The 23,260-nt window shown below is 39.3% G+C and overlaps 1 protein-coding gene across 16 annotated transcripts in view; it reads right to left on the reverse strand.

Annotated features, from left to right (window-relative positions):
* Nucleotides 1-23,260, reverse strand: part of ENOX2 (ecto-NOX disulfide-thiol exchanger 2) — a 284,143-nt gene that overhangs the window by 163,469 nt on the left and 97,414 nt on the right. For 10 of the 16 annotated variants that reach the window (XM_021080170.1, XM_013991000.2, XM_021080157.1 and 7 more), the window contains one exon: nt 10,118-10,261. The exons of the other annotated variants lie outside the window; for them this stretch is intronic. Coding sequence is in view for 2 of the 10 variants with exons in the window: in XM_013991000.2 (XP_013846454.2) it covers nt 10,118-10,261 (144 nt within the window). In the remaining 8 variants the exon portion in view is untranslated. The remainder of the gene's footprint in view (nt 1-10,117; nt 10,262-23,260) is intronic. 16 annotated transcript variants of the gene reach the window in all.

A 23,260-nucleotide genomic window follows, 5' to 3' on the forward strand; every position in this document is an offset into this window, starting at 1 on the left:
TCTCTCTCTCTCTCTCTCTCTTTCTCTCTTTCTCTCTCTTTCCCCCTCTATTCCCCTTTCTCTCTTTTGGCCATGCCCGCCGCAGGCAGAAGTTCAGGGGCCAGGGATGGAACCCACACCACAGCAATGGCCCAAGCCACAGCAGTGACAGTGCTGGATCTTTAACTGCTAGGCCACCAGGGAACTCCTGGACACATCTCTAATGGCTTTATGTGCCACTCTCATCAACCCTCACTCACCACATTCCGTAAAATAGCTTGCATGTCATAGTTGCTCTCGCTTAAAATTCAAATGTAGAAGGAACAAGATATTTTAAAATTAGTTCTATTACACAAGCAATTGCTCAATGTGAAATCCTACAACCTGCATGGCTTAAATTGAGTGGCTCACATTATCAAGGAAATTGAGACTGGAAAAAAATCAAGACTGTCTGCCAGCCCGTTACAAGAGGGAATGTCATCATCATGGATTTTTATTTCAATGGGTAGTAAATGGATATCAGGAAATAGAGCAGAGAAAGAGAAAACTGCAAATTGGTGGTCACTTCTTTCTGTGTTGAAATACCTAGAGCTGTCAACATATACACAACCACTTTATTTGTTATCTTTTGGTCTACTACTTCAATGTCATTTCAGTTCCTGACAGAAGACTCTAGATACACTTTATCACAGAATACAGTATCCATGGTTTTGCTTTCTGTGGTTTCAGTTATTCAAAATCAACTGTGGTCCAAAAATATTCAATGAAATATTCTAGAAATAAATCATGTAAAAGATTTAAATTGCACATTGTTCTGAGTAGCATGAGGAAATCTCATGATGTCCTGCTTTATCCCACCTGGGACACGAACCATCCCTTTGTCCAGAGTATCCCATCTGTAAGTCTCTTAGTAGCCGCCTAAGTTATCAGGTCAACTGCCATGGTATCAGCAGTGTCTATGTTCAAGTAACCCTTATGTTATTTACTAATGGCCCCAAAGTTCCAGAGTAGCTACACTGGCAATTCGGATATTCTGTTACCATGCCTAATTTACAAATTAAACTTTATCATAAGTATGCATGTATAAGAAAAAACCAGTATATTAGGGATCACTACTATATGTGGTTTCAGGCATCCACTGGGGGGTCTAGGAACATAGTCCCCCATGGAAAATGGGGGGCTACTGCACTACAAACATCCACATTCTGAACCAGAGTGGCCTAGGTGCAACCTAGTTGCTGTGATATAGTAGAGGTAGCTGAACAGGTCCTTAAGCCCAGTTGTATAGTGGAATCCTCTGCGGTGCTTTTAAAGAGCACTGATGCCTGGCTCTTCCTCAATTTTCACCCTGATACAATTGTTTTTTGACAATAATTTTAGAGCTATCCTGCCTGGATTTGGATTTTATCTCCTCTACTTACTATTTGGACAAATGACTTAACATCTCTGTATTTAAGTTTACTTACGATTAAAATAAGGATAATCACAGAGTTGCTGTGAAAGTCAAATAGGTTAACACATCTGAAATACTTAGAACGTTATCTGTCACACAGTAGGTGTGTCACAGTATCAGCTAGTAGTAGTAGTAGCAGCAGCAGCAGCAGCAGTAGTAGTAACGGTAGTAGTAGTCAAGTATTTTAATTATACTTTGGTGCCATGGAAGAGAAAGGAAGACTCGCAGTTTGCAATCACATGTAGAAAGGCAATGCTGAAATGGCAGCAGGGGTATCTGTGTTTGAAATTCATGAAGTGAAATCTCCTCACTGTAAGGTACGACTATGAGGCAAAATCAGATGACATGAAGTTGAGTTCCATGTGGAATTTGTCTTGATTTATACATGGAAAAGTAAAAATCTAAATGTAACTCATGGTGCTAGAACAACCCTATCTATTTGTACCCTGCAATGAATCATCACTGCTAGTTTTCCCTGATTGAGAAAACAAATGCTAAGGATAGGACTGTGAAAAATTCAAAGTCATTTTAATCTGCAAATAAACAGCCGTGTTGGGATGGTGGGGGTTCTTGTCACACTTGTCATCATTCCACGGGAAGGAGGGAACATTCATCCTACTTGGGAGAGAGGACAGACAGTACTATAGAAAGTCCTCTGGGCTTTTATCCACCTCTGCTTGCTCCTTGGCACTGGAGAAGCATCCACTTATGTGATTAGTAAGATTAGAATAAAAATAAGTGATCATTCCTGGCTTAACCTCTGCATTCTGGCTCTCAGGTCAGAATGCCCTCAAGTTGACATGCCCCCTTTTCTCTTTTAAAGTGAGCAGAGCTGGAGTTCCCGTCGTGGTGCAGTGGTTAACGAATCCGACTAGGAACCATGAGGTTGCGGGTTCGGTCCCTGCCCTTGCTCAGTGGGTTAACGATCCGGCGTTGCCATGAGCTGTGGTGTAGGTTGCAGACGCGGCTCGGATCCTGCGTTGCTGTGGCTCTGGCGTAGGCCAGTGGCTACAGCTCCGATTAGACCCCTAGCCTGGGAACCTCCATATGCCGCGGGAGCGGCCCAAAGAAATAGCAAAAAGACAAAAAAAATAAATAAATAAAAATAAATAAATAAAAAAATAAAAAAATAAAATAAAGTGAGCAGAGCTTAGTCAGGGCACAGGTACTATTTTCCAGCGGCAGGACCACAGGCCCACCTTGTTCTAATTTCTAGCTTCCTCTGAATTGTGACACAGGCCATCACTGTCCGTGACACTGGCAGGGTAAGTTGTCTGTTCTTCAGACTCAATCTTTCCCATCAGTGGGTATCAATGTAGAGATTTGGAGCTGGAGATAGTAGTTTCATTAGGCCTTAGGCTCAAGCCACGTTCTTCAGTCCAGTTTTACTTCTAATAAAGCTGATACTACATTTTGTTCCTCACATGGCTTTTTGTGTTTGTTCTCAGTTTTACTCAGAATTGGAAGGAGAAAAGCACTCAGACTCACCAACCTAACAAGCAGCAGCAGTAACTGTAAAGGTAGTATCTAACAGTTTTCGAAATGCTTTCGCCATTTAACAGATGTGGAAACTGAAGCTTTACAAAAGGCCTCTGTATTTGCCCAGGATCAAAATACTAATAACAAGTGGCAAATGCAGTACTAAAATCACAATTTTAGTATTCTTTTTACTACATATCTGAGTACGCTTCTTTCTTTTACTAAGGCCAGAGAGGCCCTTATAGGCCTCAAAGTCCAGAATGACAGTTGCTTTGATAACCAATTCGCTAAGCTAACAGGAGAGGAAAACAACCTCCCCCAAATCTAAGAATCCCTTTACTGTGAAATTGAGTTTTACTGGCCTAAAATGATTTTTTTCAAATGAGTCTTTACCTAAAAATCAAGAAACCGAAAGAGATCCTGTAGATAAAATTATGCAACAAAGTTTAAATAACAGATAACACATGATTATCAAGTGTTTTACTATTGGTATATAGTGGCCCTTAGGGTGGGCTGGGATGGGGGACACCAAGCGTTCCCCATCAAGTAAGCAGGTGTCACAAAGACTTTCTTCTGTGATTTGCTGAGCTGCTGGAGTTCAGCTCTACAAAAGCGATTCCCTCATAGGTGTTTCCCAGACTGAAACTCCTTTTCTAGTTTGAGATCAAAGAGTTCTCCCCTGTGTGGCAGGCAGAACAGATATGGGCCCTCATATACCACTCGGTTAGCTTGCTACAAATCATGTAATACTATTAGCATGGGGGAAGCCAGCTCCTCTAGGTTAGAGATACACTTTCTACAATACAAATGAAACAATCACACCCCACAGCCCTAGCCAACTTGAAATGATCAGTGTCAGGTAAAAATCAGTTCTGGTTCCACTACTAAGTAATCATGTGAATTTAGAAAAGTCCCCTTCTGGCTTTTGGTGTCTTCATTTGTGAAAATGATGGTGTCAGATGAGATTGCCTCCAACTCTAAAATACTATGACTCAACATCTACTGCTAGCCCCTATATTACCAACGCATGAGGCTGAGTCACACTTCACGTCTGTGAGAGAAGAACTTAGGAAGTACAATGAGGTCACAAAATCATTCCAAAGCTGTTTCAACAGCTGGGCCAATGTAAGAGAGATGTGTTTGCATTTTCCGATTTTGCTGCTTCTGTGCTACCGTCAATCTCCCCTCCCCCAGCATTCCTTGAGAGGAAAAATTTCACACTGAGTTTCTATCAGAACTGAGATCCTCTAGGTATCAAGATAAGGTTTTATTTTTTGAAACTGTAATCAGATAAAAATGTCCAAAGGACTAAAGAAACTGAGTAGGGCTATTGGTCTACTCTTTTTCTTATTTTAATTCCATCTGAAGGAACAATACACTCTTCTTGGCCTTTGGCAGTATAATAATTCAGCTGATATGCTAGAAATACCACAGACCAAGATATAAAATGGTGGCATTTTCTCTCTTTAAAAACAATCAATGCTTTTATTTGTGGAGTTCAAATCCACATGAAATAAGTCTCAGCCTGATGAGTCTGAGGTAAATCAAAGGGCTGTAAGTGTCATAAAAAGTTTCCTGGTTCATTGCCCCTCTTCCAGGTAAGATAGGAAACAAAAGTACTTCCAGGCAGATTAGTGTTCATCTCATTTTTATATTTCTTTTCCAAGCGGACTTAAACAACTGCCCCTGATAACTCATTCTAATATAGTTCTTCCTTCTGTCTGACTGAACCTCTCCTTGCTGCTCTGCAGACCTACTTCCTCTTATTAATCTAGACCTGGCAGCGCTGGAACTATTCACTGTCTTTCATATTGTCAAGTCTCATCCTGACTTCCAGAAATTCTAAAGAAAACCTTAGGAACTGAGTTAGGGTCTATGATCAAGTTTAGATACTATCTGGAGGTCCTTATCACATCATAACATTCCTGGTGATGCTATTCCCCCTTGGTCAAAATTATTTCTCCTCTCTGGTTACTGGCACCTCTTTTGTAAAATGAAATGAATATGAAAATATATTAAGGGAAAGAAAGAATCACCATTCTGACACAGATTATCAAATTAAAGGGTCCTGAAGAACTTGAATCCTTGGGGTTCAATCATTATTACAAATGGAAAATGGATGAAGATCCCCCGTTTCATGCTGAACTATTCATTATTCACACAAAATTTGGCAAAACTGCTTAGTACTAGGCATCACATAATTAAGTGCAACTCTATCTTTCAATATAGAACTATGAGAGGAGACAACAGAAATAGGACTATGCCTACATCTGGATGATCACTCTGATATCATAATTATCCTGATTAGCTGCACACTTTATCAATGAGCTAGCACCTTCTTGGAATGCCAGTGTACCATGATGTTGTTGCTTAAAGCAGTGCACTTGACTTTAGCCATCATCTGATTGGCCTTGCTGATTCATGGATTCCTTCACTTTAGTGAAAGTCTTTGAGAAAAGGCTTGGTATCTCCACCTTTACAAATACAGGTGGATCTCAAACCAAGAGACAGTTGGTATCTTCTGGACAGAAACTTGGCACTATGATTGACAAGGGCTTAACAGTCTTCTGCTCTTTGGCCACAGAGTAGGAGAGTGTTATCTGAATACATGGACTCACCGCGATCTTAGACAATTTGTGCAGCTGCAGCATCACCAAGGAAACATTTCCCTGAGAAAAAAGTGAAATTTGAGAGCAAGCACACTGAAAAATTCTGAGCTCACCTTAAGATAAAAGCTGCAAAGCACCCAGGTGCACATGGAAAGAGTTTGTGGCCAAATACTACAGTAATATCTATGCCAGGTTACTGATCTACTGAACAGAGGAGTTGGGACAGGACACCCAATTCCACCTATCAGTTTCCCTTGGGCACTCATGAAATTTCATCTAGTTTAGAAGTGAAGATTCCATTAGGGCTGGGTATTTGTTTCACAAGCACCCAGATTCAATGTGTGGTTCTTGAGGGATATAATCTCATGAATGTCTGGAGTTTGACCTTTAGGGACTACTGCGGCAGTCCGTTGATCAACATTAGATACTGAGTGCCCAGTTTTGTGCACAGTTCCCCCAAGAGTGAAAAGACGATGACAGACAATATTAAAGGCAAAAGGAAAGCAATTCTTCAGCCAGATATGTGCTAAGTCAACAAATACTTCTTCAACTTCTATTGTGTGCAAGATACTGTGTCTCTGCCAAAAGACCTTATGAATCAGGGACCCTTCCAGTCAGAGGCTGATGACTGAGTTGAAAAGTTAAGACATGTTTGTACAAACAGATAACCAATAGTTCAAGGTGGTTGAACAGTGGCAAGTGATTCATATGAATATAATGACCCAGGGGGTTTCAGAGGTACAAGTGAACAATTCTAACTAGGACAATCCAAAGGCTTCCTGGAGAAGGTAGGACTGGAACTAGGTGCTGTCAGTTGGACAAGATTTTGACTGGAACTAGGTGCTGTCAGTTGGACAAGTTTTGAGAGGCGAAAGAAGACGATGAGAATGCTAGGTGAAGAAATGGCATGAACAAGATGCTGAAGTAGGCAGGCCCGGTGCCTATTTGGAGAAAGGTAGCAGACAACCTTGGCTGAAATAGAAGACTTGTTTGGGGAGTAGCAGAAAAGAAAGCTGAAAAGAAGGAACCATGGGATCTCAGAGTTTGAAGGGATCCTAGAGATGATGAAACACAAGCTCTGCTCATCTTATTCGCACACAAACACAGCTTTCCCTCGAGTGCCACCAATATTTAATATTTAATTAGTAATGGGTCCAGATTTATAATATCCATAGACATAGTAATTCTGGGATAGTAGTTGGAGACAGGCTTTGAAGTTGGAGGCCTGGTTAAACCACTTGCTAAATGTTCCACCCTTGGGTAAGTTTATTGATCCTTTATTTCAACACCTATAAATGTGAATAATAGTACACTCAAAGTGGAGGTAGGGAGAAGAAGAATGCTTGAAGGAGACAGAAAAGGAAGAAATCTGTAAAATGTATTGCCAAGGAAAGCAGAAGTAGAAAGAATTCAAGCAAGGGGAGGTTGTTAATAGCATCAAATGAAGCAAACAGGTCAAGGTAGTTGAGACCTGTCAAAAGGCCACTGACTGTGACAAGTTGGAGGTCACTGGTGACCTCTAAGGAGATCAATTTTAGTATAACAAGAGAGAGGCAATTTGGAGAAAAGGGTGAGGTAGATGGATGGGAAAGGAAGAAGAACAGAATGTGTAGTGAGGAACTGGAGCTATGTGAACAACCCCTCCCTCATTTGTAGTGACAGGAGAGGGAGAGAGATGGTTTTGATTCAAAGGGGTGACAGGGTTGGGTGATATAATGGCTGGATGCGTATCTCAGCTTAGAAGTGAAATGGCTGGTAGCTCTTGTAAGGACTTCTAACCCTAGTTTTCCTCCTTGCCAAGATGCAAGGAAGGAAGATAAAGCAAGAAAGAAGTTCCTACTCACAAAATATCTTCCCTTTTCTTTTTGTCTAGTACTGCATAGGGAGAAAATACCATTATAAAACAGTTTGCACATTTATAATAAGATTGCTAGATGAGCAATTATGAGGCTCCCTGTATAGTAAAACCTCATTAATTTGGACTACACTAATTTTGAATCTGTGGTAATTTAACCTGGGCTGGAGTTATCTTTGTACTATCTACAAAGGGTTCAGTAAGAAAATAGTGTGAAAAGGACTACAAGGGAGGTAATTTAGCCTGCCAGGAGCCTAGTTCACCTATTTTTAAGAACATACTGTTTTTTAAGAATTTAGGCAAATTCATTATTTGAATGCAAATTGATTCTGCTAATTATAGATTAACATAATCTACTGCTAAAACCCTGTATCTGCAATAGTACTTTGCTCTCACTGAATATGCTCATTAGAAATAAAACTGAAATTCTTTAAAGTTGGTTCACAATTCAGATGAATGCATACTCTCTTTTCCCATTAGTTAGTGCGTTAACTAATATTCAGGAGGTATTACTCTAAACCAGCATATAACTTATCATGAACATAGTGGAAAAACTAGTAAGTGATTTAAAAAAGCCTCAGGGCAGCCAAAGTAGATGTCTTAAAGTTGAGGCCTTAATCTTGTGTATCTTCCACAGCAAGTTGTCTTATAGCTGATTTAACTCTTACTTCACATACTAATTTGACACATCAACTTGGAGAGCTGGCTGTTTGTTTATTTTTTAAGTTCGTAACTGATTAGAAGGAGAAAAGAAGGGACATGAAGGGACACTGAGAGAAACTAGAAATGACTGCAGACTACAGAAAGGAGACAGGACATGTATAAAATGTGGCTAATGTGGCTGTAATAACTAAATAGACACTACAGTCTAGGACAATTTAGAGCAGCGTTAAAAGGCCTATATTCATTAGCAAACCCAGAAAATGATAATAGAGTATTATAGCGCAGCACAGTGACTAATGACTGAAACTATGCCTTTAAATGATTGAGCAAAGTTTAGATTATGTTGAAAGTATGCCTTGAAAAGACAGACGTTTACACACATACACACACACACACACACACACACAATTTGTATCCATAATGGTTAACCTAAAAATGTGAAATGCCTTGATGCTTAAAACAAAGAGGTTCAGGAGTTCCTGTCGTGGCGCAGCAGAAAGGAATCCGACTAGGAACCATGAGGTTGCAGGTTCGATCCCTGGCCTTGCTCAGTTGGTTAAGGATCTAGCGTTGCCATGAGCTGTGGTGTAGGTCGCAGATGCGGCTCAGATCTGGCTTTGGCATAGGGCAGCAGCAACAGCTCTGATTAGACCCCTAGCTTGGGAACCTCCATATGCCACAGGTGCAGCCCTAAAAAGACAAAAGGCAAAAAAAAAAAAAAAAAAAAAAAGAGGTTCATAATATCATTGTATAATAATAATAACAAAACAATAGCACCATTTATTAAGCGATTTATTAAGTGATGAGGTGTGGGCAGATATCATGCTATGCACTTTACCTATATAATTTCATTTAACTCTACTAACAATCCTAAACGTTTTAGTATCATTTCTAACTTTACAGTCGAAGAAAATGAAAGTCAGAGGGATTAAGGAACATAACCCAGGCCACAGACAGAGAAAGAGCTGGGATTACAACTCAGACCAGCTCCGTGGCTGTATGCTATGCATTTCCACTGCTCCAGAAAATACAACTCTCTAAAAATCACACTTTTCTCGAGGGCTCCAGACAGCTAATACTTTACCGTACTTTTGTTTTCCAAACTAGTTTAACAAATATCTGATTTATAAGCAGAAAGACCTATGATCTAAGAGTCAGGTATTTATGTTATATGTTTGCAAACATGCTCCATGTTACAAACTGAATGTAAAAGTCATAGTAAAAAAACAGAACAGAACAAAACTAAAACACCATGAACGTGTCTATTAGGGTCACCCTAAAATCTCAGATCGGTCCCTATGTATTATAGATACTATTTTCAAATGAATAGTCAGGTAACAAAGAGGTGAAATTTTAAAATATTAAATGATCAGTTAAGATCTGGTTCTCCCATTGTTTCTCGACTCTTTCTGGAGAAATTTAACATGATAACAGGCCAACGGAGCATGAAGGATGGGGAAATTGCGGGGGTGGCTCAAAATTCATTTGGCTGTTATATAGGATTGAGGAAAATGTGTTTGTCGGCTCTTCTAAGAGAGGGCATAGGACACATGCAGATATGCTGTGCACTGGGGGAAACGGGTGGGGTGGGGAGTTGCAAATATACACATTTATCCACATTAGAAGTACAAGTGAGGGTAGCCACCACTTGTGCATTCAAAGAAAAATGTACAGTAACATCATTCAGTCATGTAATTCCTTCTACTGCAATCAAATATTTTTTACTCATCTTTTCCTGTCTTAAACCTACCCATTCAAGGGCCAGCTACAAATGCCACTTCTGCTGTTATGTGTTCCATGATGCCCAAAGCTGAATTAAACTCTTCCCCTGTTTGTGCTCCCATAGGTTTTTCCTTTTACTTATTTACTATAGCACTGACCATACTCTTGTTATTAGAATTATTCAAATATGTACTTTTTTCTGCTCGCTATCCCACCATGAGTTCCTTGAGGGCAGGGGACTCATTTCTGTAGCTCCTACAAATCCTAGCACAGTGTCCATTACATATTAGGCTCTGCGACAATGTTGACTCAATGTCACTGGCACATCCTAAGAGGATGGATTATCACCTAGCTTACCTGAAGGAGCATTTGTTCTCTTTCTTTTCTTGCTTGACTCCCCTCCATTCTCAGTGAGGCCTTCTGTGACCAGAGGGCCACTGGCACTACCAAATTGCAGGGGCTCGTTGTTGTTGGCAGGGTCAAAGGGCAGCTGGTTCAACCCTAAAGAAGAAAAAGAAAGCCAAAATCCAGACTCCATTAAGGACTGGGATGTCTCTAGATTTTATTATATGAGCCACTAGAGGAAAACTCTCTAGGTCTTAAGAGCCTAGGAGTAACAGGTGAATTCCTTAAAGCCAGTTGCCCTCTGCAATTTTTACAGATATTGTTGATAAGTACAGAATTAAAATATAGGCTCTTATAAGAATATGGCTCCGTCATTTGTAAGATCCCTTCTGTTTCTGGGAAATTAACATTTTTGGTCACAGCTATCAATTATCTTCTACCTCCTCTCTTAAAGAGATAGGACCCTCTTTAAATGTGGCTATGGTTGGAGCTACTCTTCCTTTGAAAAAGCTTGGCCATGTATTTTTCAGATTATATCTTGACATTTTTTCCATTCTTTCATTGCAAGCATTGTTGAATCGATGCAGATGTAATCATAAACTATCCTGGTGTCAAAGTCACTTCCAACGATAATACAGAGGTTTCAAAAAAAGGAAACTGTAACTCAATAGCAAAGTAGAGAAGGAAACAAAGATAACAGAACTGCAAGGGGTTACTGAGCAGTTGGAGTGATGGGGAGTCAAGACTCAGGCTTGGGTTATGTTAAGCCGCTTTTAAATGAACTCAGAGCATGGTCATTTTACTAGTCACTGAAGTACCATGTAAAATGGCAAAAGGCCAAGCCTTAGATATTTCAGACAGGGATGAGCAGAGGTAGTTTCTTACTCTTCTGGCAGCAGCACCTGGAATTTCAAGTGCTTCAATTAAAACTTCATGAAATGTTGAATCAAAATCATGAAATGTGTCAACGTCCAAAGTTAGGTGATGTCTCTTGAGCTTTTTATCTACTGGTCCTCTAATCTTATCAAAAGAGGAATCAAGTTGGCCTGTTATGGCTCACTCTTTAACCCTCAATTTTTCTATGGCCTGCAGCTGTACAATTCTTCAGGTAATGTTGTAAAATGTCAATGAAAACTTGGAATATAATCAGCTAAAGGTCAATTAACTTTCAGTAAAATTAATGCTACTGTTCTAACAAAATGGCTTTACTTTCTTAATTTTAATAAAAAGTATCCCTGTGCTAATGTTTTCAGCCCACGTTAACAAGCACTATTTCTTCAGCAATCAGATTTCACTTGGAACACCTCCATTAAATGTCTTCTGGGACTTGTCAAACATTTTTCCTTTACATCATCTGAGTAACTAAGTGAAAGAATGAAAACTTGCTTCTGTATCTTAAGTCAACCATTCACTGCATCATATCCATGTCCTAAAAAATTCCTACTGTGACTACAAAGAACTAATGAAAAAAACACCAATTGCTATGCATTAGAAAACATTCAGATCATGACCAACACTATTTTCAAAGAAGAATAGATTTTTATATAATTTTAAAATGAAGATGTTTCTTACACCTGAGTAGTCCCAGAGTCAAATGTGATTACTGTACTATTCCAAACTTTTCTTTTTTTTCTTTTTTTTTGTCTTTTGTCGTGTTGTTGTTGTTGTTGCTATTTCTTGGGCTGCTCCCGCGGCATATGGAGGTTCCCAGGCTAGGGGTTGAATTGGAGCTGTAGCCACCGGCCTACGCCAGAGCCACAGCAATGCAGGATCCGAGCCAAGTATGCAACCTACACCACAGCTCACGGCAACGCTGGATCGTTAACCCACTGAGCTAGGGGCAGGGACCGAACTTGCAACCTCATGGTTCCTAGTCGGATTCGTTAACCACTGTGCCACGATGGGAACTCCCCAAACTTTTCTTGATATTTCTTTCTGCAAAATCAGACTGACCAAAAGTTCTGTGGAAGACAGAATAATATAGTGGAAATAATATGGACTTCAAAGATTGACAGATTGGGGTTCAAATCCTGGCTCTGTCTTTTACTATACGGGTAGCTTCTGGCAATTCATGTAATTTTCCTTAATCTTAGTTTCATAAGATGTAAAAGAGGAATGATAACACTATACAGAGTTGTTCAAGAGATAAGAAAAGAATATATATATATGCATATGGATATTCTAGGTGAATTAAAACAAACTTTTTCTCTGTAAGTTTGAAGTTTATTAGCAGCTCTCCTAAGGAGGATCCTTCTCTCTCTCACCCACAACTGTATCCCCGGTGCCTAGCACCATGCCTGGCACATAGGGAGTGCTGAATGAATGAATTCTCGATGGGGTGGGGGTAGGTGGCAATCTATTAACTCACGTAGTTAAAGACTTGACAGCTGATAATCAAGAATTAATGACACAACTTAAAAGTTCTGATGTTGATTGTATCAACATTACTTAAAATAATTATATTTCCAATGCATCTCCTTCATTTGAATGCTGTACTTAAGGATGGTGAAATCTTGATCAAAAGGAAAACTCAGGGATTAGGAGGTTCTGATTAATTGTGGTTAACCAGAACATTTTTTCTTTTATAATTGATACTTTTAGAGAATAATATTAGTCCATTTTCCGGCCTTATTAAGTAGATAACTGAGGACCTTACAGAGCTTCAGAGCTATGATCTATAAAAGGAGGCTAATAGCAGTACCTAAATCATGGGCGTGTTAAAAGGATTAAGTGAGATCACATATGCAGAATATTCTGCATCACATCTGGCACATAGCAGATTCTCAATAAATATTAACTTCTATTTTCTATATTTAATTTCTAGAATTTTTGATGTACAATGTGAAGAGATTGGTTTGAATTTGCCCTTGTCCAAGGATATACCTTACTTTCCTCACTGACCCTTTTTATTGTTGTTCGTACTGGTTTCTAAAAGTTGAAGGAGTCAAGGATCAAATCTGATGAATTAAATGTATTCAGTCATAGATATTTGACTACAATCTTTCTTCCCTTTTACTCAGTCCCATATGGTAACTTTAGGGATTTAGCTATTTTGTTCCTTGTCCTAATGTTCAGATTTTTGTTGGCACTGAATAAGACTGAGATTTCAAGTATTTTCTGTGTACCTTTCTCACATATGATCCAAATATGAGAAAATCCTGATAATTCAGCACACCATCTTAGGCCTTGTTTCTTATAGAAAAAGATCTCATATCAAGGAAGAGAGACATCCCATTCAGTAAGCTGATTCACTGAGTACAAATCCACATTTTACATTATCCAAGAGCCAATACAGTCTTCAAAGATTTGTAGTTTGAGAACAGGACTATAGAGATAGCAAAATCCCATGACACTAGTGCTTCCTAGCTACTTCAATTGTATTGTTTCATCCCTCCCCTAAGACAGCACTAAATCAACCAATAAATCAGTAAATCAATACATACTTATAGGATCTTTTGTGCCATGTAAATGTGACCCATGCTGAGAAGACTATTTTAAGCAAAATAGCCCTATTAAGACTATATAAATTCTAAAAGGAAAACTACCACTTTAATTTCAAGAATTCTTATTGCAGAAATTTCAATTATGACTTGAACATAAATTATTAGCAATTATGATATTTTAACTCTCACCCAGATGACGGGATTTATCTTTAAATCTCTTATGGAAGCTATTTCTCCTAGACATGATGGAACTACTAGAAAAGGAAGATATTAGGAAAAGATTAGGAAGAAACTTTTGAGGCTATCTAGTTCATTCTTCTATGCAAAGCAGGAATCTTCCATAGAATTCCCTGAGGGGCCTAAACCCAGGGGATACTTCTTAAGTCTATGGACCATTCCTAGGGATTCAGTTTGCTTTCCTTACCTTTTTGAAAACTACCACTTACTCTATTTTGAGGGTTCCTTTCATTTCCCCCAAACTGCCTGTGAAGTAGGATGCTTTCTGTCCAATTGTTAACTTGCTTATTATCCCTAAAATGAGTGCATGGGATGTCTAACTTTTTAAGGACTCTACTGATAATCACTGCAAGAAAAACAAATCAGCGAGTCACCAATAATTAATAGAATGAAGCCATATGTATTTCTCACAGTCCTTGCCCTTTTATTCCTGAGGATAAGTTTAATTAAACTTTGAACCTTGCTCATTCATTTCTCCTCACATCATGCCCCCTCATTGCCGAACCCCCACAAAATAGTTTGTGTAAAGGAAAGCACAAATTGATAAGGAAAAATAGATGATAAACATTAGTGTTACAGAGCTCTATTTCTGTATCTTAATGTTCACAATTAAACAAGCCCATGTGGTAATGTAATCTCGTCTAAAACCAGGTTGACTGGTTTAGACAGCTGACCAGCTGTTACTTCATGTCATGTCAAAATACAGATTCTCTGACTTCATAACACACATGCGGCCACTTTAGAAAGTATGCATATTGGGGAAGGGTAGGGGTGGAGTCCTTGGAGAATGACATGTATTATCCAACAATGGAACCAGGGGATTAAACATCTCAGAATGAAGTGTGGTTCTCAGTGAGTCCTCCAATCTGCAGGTCAAGGAGTTCACATGCAATGATGTCTGCCATACAGATGCAAATGATTCTCCAGGCTTGCAGGGAAGCACTGAAGAATTTTCCTGATTCTTGTGAAAGAAGATCAATGATCTCTTTGTGCCCAGCTGCTGTACTAGTTACTGTCACAATTCACTTTCCAGAGCTTTCCACTATCAGGTCAAATTAGGGCTAACCTTCATGATGCAATCTCACACTTTTAATGATTGCTCCAGGTTACAGCAGCAAAATGTGACCCAGTGGGTCCCTGCCACTTCTAACTTGCAGCTGCGGCCCACAGACTTAAGGTGGTCCAACCTTAGCAAAAAAGAAACTCAATTTTATTCTGGATTAGTTCCCCTTAAGAGAAAATGGTTAGGTCCTGATAATTCTGGAAATTCATTTCAAAGCAGCAATTACCAGACATACATTCATGTTGAAAAAACATAGTATCAGTTTTTGGCCAAAGGAACATCATAGCTAAGTTGCATAAAAAACAAATTTCTATAGCCTAAGTCCTGTTTTCCAATTGACTTCAGTTTAAAATCAGACAAGGGACTCCCTGGAAAAGGGAAGGAAAGGGTCTCCAAATTAGTTTTTAATTCAAAAACTCCTGAAATGAGGGGTTAGGATAATAGCCAGGCCCTTGATGTGCTGGCAGGTGCTTTTGTAGGATTTATCCATCCCTGGGAGCCCCTCCACTCTCCTAAGCCTCGCCCTAAAAACCTCTGACTCTACATTTTCAGCTCTCACTACACAGCAATTCCACCCGCTACTTCTAAGGGAATATTTACAATGTCTGCAAAAGAGTTGGACTGCAATATTACTCTCCAGCCACAGGGGTTAGTAGCCAAAACAAATGAACATTTCTCAGTTCCAGGTCTTAGCTGATGTCAAACAAATGAAACCTACTTTGTCAATTTCAAGAGTTCAATATTCTGTATAACTGGTTTAGCCGAAGCAAGGGTAACTGCAAAAGAATAATGGGTGACAGAAGGGAATGGGGAAGTGATGAAAAGGGCCAAAGTCCTCTTCTACTAAGGAGCTAGCTTGAAGGAACTTTCAGAGTCAAAATTAGGCTTAAGTGTCCTTTTTCAAGGTATGATATAGGTCACAGGCAGATTTTCATTGACAGTGATCCTACAGCAACTTTTAATGACTCCCCAAACCACTTGGTCAGGCATTCAAGTCCTTCCTAATGAGGCCCTACCATTCTGAGCCTTGTCTCCTGCTATGCACCAGCCTGTTCTCCACCCCAACACTTGCTGAACTTTAACATGCATGCATGCTCCCAGGGGGTCTTGTTAGAATGCAGATTTTGATGCAATAAGTCTGGGTTGCATTCTGCTTTTGTAACAAGTTCCCAGTTGATGCTGATCCTGCTGGTGAGGGGAATCACACTTTGAGCAGAAAAGGCTGATGCTCTAGCAAAATGGAACTACCTAGCATTTATTGAATCATTCCAGTACTTCCCTACTTCCACAGTTTGGGGTCACACTGCTTCCCCACCTACTTCTTAATTTCCAATCCTCGAAATACTATCCTTTCTTTAGGTTTTATCCCAGGTGCTATTTTCTTCACGGTGCCTTCCCTTATCCACCTCCACCCAACCTAATACAGACGCAGCCAAGGAGCAGCGCCCCCAGGGGAACTACAATTCACTGACTGTTAAGAATGTGTCCTGCCTCACATTCATTATCCCACTGCTTTATTCTCTAGTTATTATTCCCATTTACAACAAAGAAATGTAAACTTACAGAGTTTAAGTAAATTTCCTAAGGTTACACAGCTAATAAGTAGTATTACTAATAAATACTCTTCTAGCCCTCCTCAGATTTTAATCTGTATTTTTCCTATGCCTTTTAGAGCATGTCTTATACTACAGTTCTGAGTATTTGTCTTATCCTCCCTTCCGTCCTCCCTTACCCCATCGCCACTAAGTTGTAAACTCCTTGAGAAGAGACTTTACATCCCAGCCATTTAAAAAATCTCTCTTCCTCCGAGATGCCCAGCATGGTGCTTTATACAATATTATAAGCACTCCAGCAATGCATACAGAACTGAACTCTGCTACAACTCTGGGTACAATAGTTGTGTTCCCCACCCTAGAGGCCAACAAACCTGCTGCTGGGGCCATCATGAAGGGAGAAGGAAATATGGGGTTTTGGGGTTCCTCCAGCATTCCTGGTATCCCCTCTATCCTAGACTCCTTGGAAAGAGGTAGAAGACTAGCATATGCTGTACTCCTGATGATAATTCTGCAACACCTCATTTGCCCTTTCCAAGATGCAAAACAATCCTTCTACTAAGAACTTTCTATGAGAAAGCACTATCAAAGAAACCCCATATTTGGATCCTCTCAATATTTCTATGGACACCAGGTTACAGATTTCTGCTTTACAAAGTACAGTCAAGAAAAGGCAATCCCTAAAGGTGTGCCATCTAACACAATAGCCATTTAAATCTAAATTTAAATAAAGTTCAATAAGATGAAAAGTTCAGTTCCTCGGTTGCACTAGCCACATGTCAAGTGCTTAAGAGCTACATGTGGCTAGTGGCTATTGTAATGGACACAGAGTAAAGGGTATTTTCATCATCACAGAAAAATCTCACTGGACAGTACTGCTTTAGAGTCAGACCTGGATTCAAATCCACATCTGCCACTTACAGGGGTTATAAAACAAGTCACTTGATTTCTCTGAGACTGTTTTTATACTGTAGAGTGGAGATAATAATGATACCCCCTTATAGGGAAGCAAGGAAAATTAAATGAGAGAATGCACATCTAGGGTCTATCACATATCAGTCACTAAATGTCAGCTCCTTTCTTCTTACTCAATTGGGGATTTATATGAATTTGTATAAAAAGAGGAATAAAAAAAGACATAAAAAATGGAATAAGAAAATTTGAATAGTGTGGCTCCTTAGGCCCCAACACCCTATCCTATCTACGGCTTAGATGTTACCTTCGTATTTGTTTTATAACCCTCTTTTTCAGATAATACACAGCCATCAAGCTAAAACATTAATAAGTAATGCTGGGAGTGGTCAGTGACAGCTCTTTGTACTATTTTTAAGAGAGGAGACCGTATTTGTCACCATCTTTAACTTTCCAACATGAAGGAACATTTTCCCTTTACAACTGAAATGCCTCCTCCCAAAGCTATATGTGTGTGTGTGTGTGTGTCTTTTCTGGGGCCACACCTACTGATGTGTGTGTGTGTGTGTGTGTGTCTTTTCTAGGGCCGCACCTGCAGCATATGTAGGTACCCAGGCTAGGGGTCCAATCAGAGCTGTAGCCACCGGCCTACGCCACAGCCACAGCAATGCCAGATCCGAGTCACGTCTGCGACCTACACCACAGGTCACAGCCACTCCAGATTCTCAACCCACTGAGCGAGGCCAGGGATCAAACCCACAACCTTATGGATACTAGGTTCATTACTGCTGAGCCACGATGGGAACCCCCCCCCCCAAAGCTTTAAATAGTGCTCACTTCCAGCTGGTTGCTGTGTTATTAGACCACTGCTAACAGTGACACTAGAGCTGGAATAGAAAAGGACCATTTCTCCCTAAATCCATATTTTCCTATGCTCAGAATGTTTTCGGTGTTTTTCCAATGAGGCTACCATCTCCCAGGCCTGGTAAAGGTGAATTATTCGAGAGAAGTCTGAACTAAATCTGTTAAGGTGTTTGAGTTCCGTGAGCAGGAAAGCAAAATACATATTTCTAACTTCAAGAAGAAGAACGCTTCAGGACTCTTCTCTCCTGTTCAATTTAAGGCTGGGGAAACACAGCCAAATCACATTCCTCAATGAAAACAAAGTTCAAAAAAAAATGGTGATTTGATAGAATAGTTCAAAGTGACAGATGGTAGATGGGTGCTCTATCATTTTCCTTAGGATAAGGTCTGGCAGTCTTCAGAGAAACTGAGAAGAGAAAGTCTTATTTTCCTTTAGTTTAGCCCTGGGAACGGTTATAGCAACTACCACTCTCTCCCCATCTTTAAGGGTGGGGATTAGAAAGGCGGTGATTCATCAGTGCCTGCTTTGACCTGGCTCTGGGCCATGCTGCAATTCCTACTGACCAATTTCCTACTTGAGTGACAGGAAAAGGGCAGGTGGCAAACATACTGACCATTAGGTTATCTGTTTCATACTTGCCTGAGAACGTGCCCAGAGGAATTGTATTATGGGTGTCTCTGTCTAAATAAAATAAATAATTGCAGATTTCAGAGCCTGAGGGCACAGAGTTGTTGGGGTATTGAAACTGGAGTCTATCTTGTCAGATCTGTAATGAGGTCTTCCCTTCAGGCTGATTGATTTCATAAAGCTGAGGTAATTATCAAAAGCAAGCACAGTTCTCCCTGCAGAAACCACTTCACTGGTTTTGAAAACTATCTAGTCAGCTGGAACTGGTCAGGAGCCTAGGCTGAGCCAGCTCTTTCTGTAGGAACAGGGACTATGCGCCGAGTACACCAATTTACGGCAATAGATTCTTAAGACACCAGTTAAGTAAGTTGTAAACAAAGCTCAGCAAAATAATTTCACATGCTGTAACTGAGTGAAAATTGAAGGAGTAGTCAGATATTCTGCATTTCCGTGTAGGATGCTTCGAAGGAGAGACTGAGAGCTAAAACTCTTTTGGTCTTTGGAGAATTAATTTTATCACTTAATGCTAGAAGGATATCAGCATCCTTTAAGACTGATGCACCGTATGAATACCATTTATATCTTTGCTCTTCCCAAAATGTATACACTAATTTTACCAGATGCCCTTTATTCATTTAGCCTGCATTAACTATTTATCCAGTCACTGTGCTACAATTTTAATTACCTTCTAATTAACCAATGATAAGTTTGTGATTTAGCATTCCCTAAATATAGAACTACATAAATACATGTTCAAAAATTTTACCCGCTCTCCTTCCCCCCACCCCATTAGTTTTGCTCTACTGTGTCATTAATGTTTTGGAGCTATGCTTTCTGTATTCCTAATGTTTGATCCTCATTTGGACTAGTTTTTAAGAATATATGATAAATAGCCCTGTTGTTGGCTGTGAAATTAAACACACAGGAGAAAATAGAGATTTCTATAGTATGCTCATGCATCTTCATAGATCCACACCTCCTCTATAACAAATTCCACCTCAGGAGTATCAGTGTAGGGTGTTGACAAGTGATTAACTCCTTTAGAGAGATCCCCAGGCTAAAATCAAACCTACTACGGAAGAGAAAGCTAGAATCTACTCCTTGAGAAAACAACATGACTATAAAGGAAAAGCCTGAAAAAAAGGAACTAATCTGTATTTGACAAAGATTACTATTACTGTAACACATTAATATCTTAAATATTGTTGCTATATAAAAGGATAGGCAGAATCTTAATTTTGCTCCAGTCTGGAGTCTAGGTGAGGTATTCAATATGTATTGGAATGACTGAATCAATGAGGCAGTCTTGACAGTCTCCTTATTCGTCCAATTCATTCAAACGATTCTGTATCCTAGCAGTATTCTAGGTACTAGGATTTCAGGACTTGATCAGACACAGTTTCATTCCTCAAAAAGATAGCAACCAGAAAGGAGAACAGATAAATACACAGAAAATCTGGGCATTGGCTTCATTTCTTGCCATTTCCCCCAAGTACTCTTTGCTTCATTCAGGCCGAACTTCTCAAATTCCTTAAACATGCTATGCCTTTCCGTGTCTCTGTGCTTTTTTTTTTTTTTTTTTAAAGAAGCTTAACATGAGCTCTACCTTCTTAACAGTTTTTTTTTAGTGTACAATACAGTAGAGTTAACTACAGGCATAATGTTGTACAGCAGATCTCTAGAATTTACTCATCTTGCAGAGTTCAGACTTTGTGCCTGTCAATTAGCCATTTGCCATTTCAGCTGCCCCTCAGCCACTGGTAACGACCATTGTATTCTCTGATTTTACGACTTCGACTGTTTGATACCTCATATAAGTGGAATCATGTGATATCTGTCCTTCTGTGGCTGGTCTATTTCATTTAGCATAGTATCTTCAAGGTTCACCCATGTTCTTGCATATTGCTGGATTTCCTTCTTTTTTAAAGTTGTATAATACTCCATTGTATCTATACACCACGTTTTCTTTACCTGTTCCTTTGCTGGAAATTTAGGTTGTGTATCTTGGCTATTGTGAATAGTGTTTCAGTGAACACTGGGGTGCTAATATCTTTTCAAGATACTGATTTCAATTTGTTTGGATAAATACCCAGAAGTGGGATTGTGGGCTCATATGGTAGCTCTATTACTAACTTTTTGAGGAACTGCCATATGTTTTTCATAGCAGCTACAATAGCGTACGAGGGTTTCAATCATTCCACATCTTCGCCAACACTTACCTTTGTTTTTAAAATAGCCATCCCTACAGGTATGAAATACTATCTCATTGTAGTTTTGATTTGCATTACATACTAATGATCAGTGATGTTGAGCACCTTTTCATATACACGTTGGCCATCTTTATAACATCTTTGGAAAAATGTCTATTCAAGTCTTCAGCTTATTTTAAAAATTGAGTTTTAGGGTTTTTTTTTTTTTCTATTGAGTTAAAGTTCTTTACATATTTTGGAAATTAACCCCTTATGTTAACCCCATTAAGTAGGTTGCCTCTTCACTCAGTCGATGGTTTCCTTTGCTGTGCTAACACTTTTCAATTGGATGGGGTACTACCTAATCTATTTTTGCTTTTATTCTCTGTAGTTTTGGTGTCAAGTCTTGAAATCACTGCCAAGACCAGTGTTATGAAGGTTTCCCCCTAGATTTTCTTCTAGGAATTTTACAGTTTCAGGTTTTATATTTAAATCTTTAATCTACTTTGAGTTGATTTTTGTGTGTAGTATAAAATATGGGTCCAAATTTACTCTTTGTATGTGGATATCAATTTTCTCATCACCATTTATTGAACATACTATCTTTTTCCCATTGTGCACTCTTGGCACCGTTACTGAAGATCAATTGACAGTATATTTCTGGGCTCTCTATTCTTTGCTTCTGTACATATCATTCCCTCTGCTTGAAATATAGTTTTCCCTTTTCTCCACCTGGAAAATTTTATTCAACATTCAAAACCCTACTCAATGTTACCTCTTCAGTGAAATGTTTCCTAATCCCAAAGGCTCTATCTTTCGGAGTTTACAGAGCATTTTTATCAGAGCACTTATTGCACAATCTCAGGGTTCATTCTTGATATTTGTGGGTTTGCAGGTGTTCTGGATGAAGGGTGGTCAATATCTGATCTGTGACTTAGTAAGCTCATGCTTATGGCAGAACGAAGGACACACTGGAGGTGAGAAGGCACCAGAGGTGGAGAGACCGGTTAGAATACCAAAGTCATACAGTGGAAAGATGATAGTAGTATAACCTCAGATGGTAGCAATGAATGGAAAGAAATTAATGAATTTCAGAGATATTCATGAAGAGGAATCGTCTGGATTTGGTGTCTGATGGGATCTGGAAGTTGAGAGGAAGAGAGGAGTCTGAGATGATCCACTTTAAAATTCTTAGGTTGCAGTCCTGAAAATCCTGCAAGGTGTGGGAGTTCAGTATGAGAAAAAGCGCAATCCATTAGAAGCATATCCACAAAGCTACACTGAAAAATAAACCTGCTTCCAATCTCTATTTGCCATGGCATAAAGGCTGCCAGGAAACACCATCAAATGGCTTACACTTGACCTTTACTATGTATTCTTAACAAAGCCTGTCAAAAGATATCAATTCATCCAGAAAGAAAAATAAAGCATAATAGTTTAAGAGGCAGGATAACATATAGTATCGGGCTAAGGAGGGAGAAAAACATTTTAATAATAGGTCTCAGACTTGGTTTATTTTGTCTGCAGCATTCACTGACAAAAGTGTCTTTGAAGGTCAGGAATACTTAATAGACTCCTTCCCTTTCCCCTTCATACTTCTCCCTTTTCTCCTCCTCCCAAACAACTCCTCAAAATGGTCTTAGTAGAAAATCTTGCATTTTAATAGCAGTTGTCTTTTGGTTATTATAGTATGTTGGATTAAGCTGACAATTCTCCTTTTAACAATACTCAAAGAAAGCTTGGAAAAATTAATGCTACGTTGTTTTTCTCCCTGCCAAAGAATATAGCATTGTAATTGTCTCCTGGAGAAGAAGCACTCTAATCATCTTTAACTTTAAAGTAAATTCATTTCAGGAAGATGCTTTGAGACAAACAATTGACAGAGCAAATCAGGGCTCCTAGGAGATTGTGAAGTGATGGATTGAGTTGAGGAAAATGCCATAGCCGAATTCAATTCTGTGAACATAACTTAAGAGCTTCTCTGCAACAAAATAGCACTGTATGGAGGAGAGTCATGTTCCATTGTGGGAGAAAGGCTTAAACGTTGTACAATTTCTTAACACCTAAGAGTTCTAGGCACTGCAGAGGCAACAAGGGTACAACGCAATTATTCTGATTAAACAGCAGAGGAAACTGTTATACCAGGTGAAGTCAGAGTGTGAAAGCACAGGAACTTTCCAAAATTGCCTTTAAAAAGAATCCAGGACTGGCAAAGACATAAACATCCTTTTATTCCAACTGATGTCACTGGGATCTTAGAATGCTC

This window comes from Sus scrofa, chromosome X, assembly GCF_000003025.6.
Source record: "Sus scrofa isolate TJ Tabasco breed Duroc chromosome X, Sscrofa11.1, whole genome shotgun sequence".
Lineage (NCBI taxonomy): Eukaryota > Metazoa > Chordata > Mammalia > Artiodactyla > Suidae > Sus > Sus scrofa.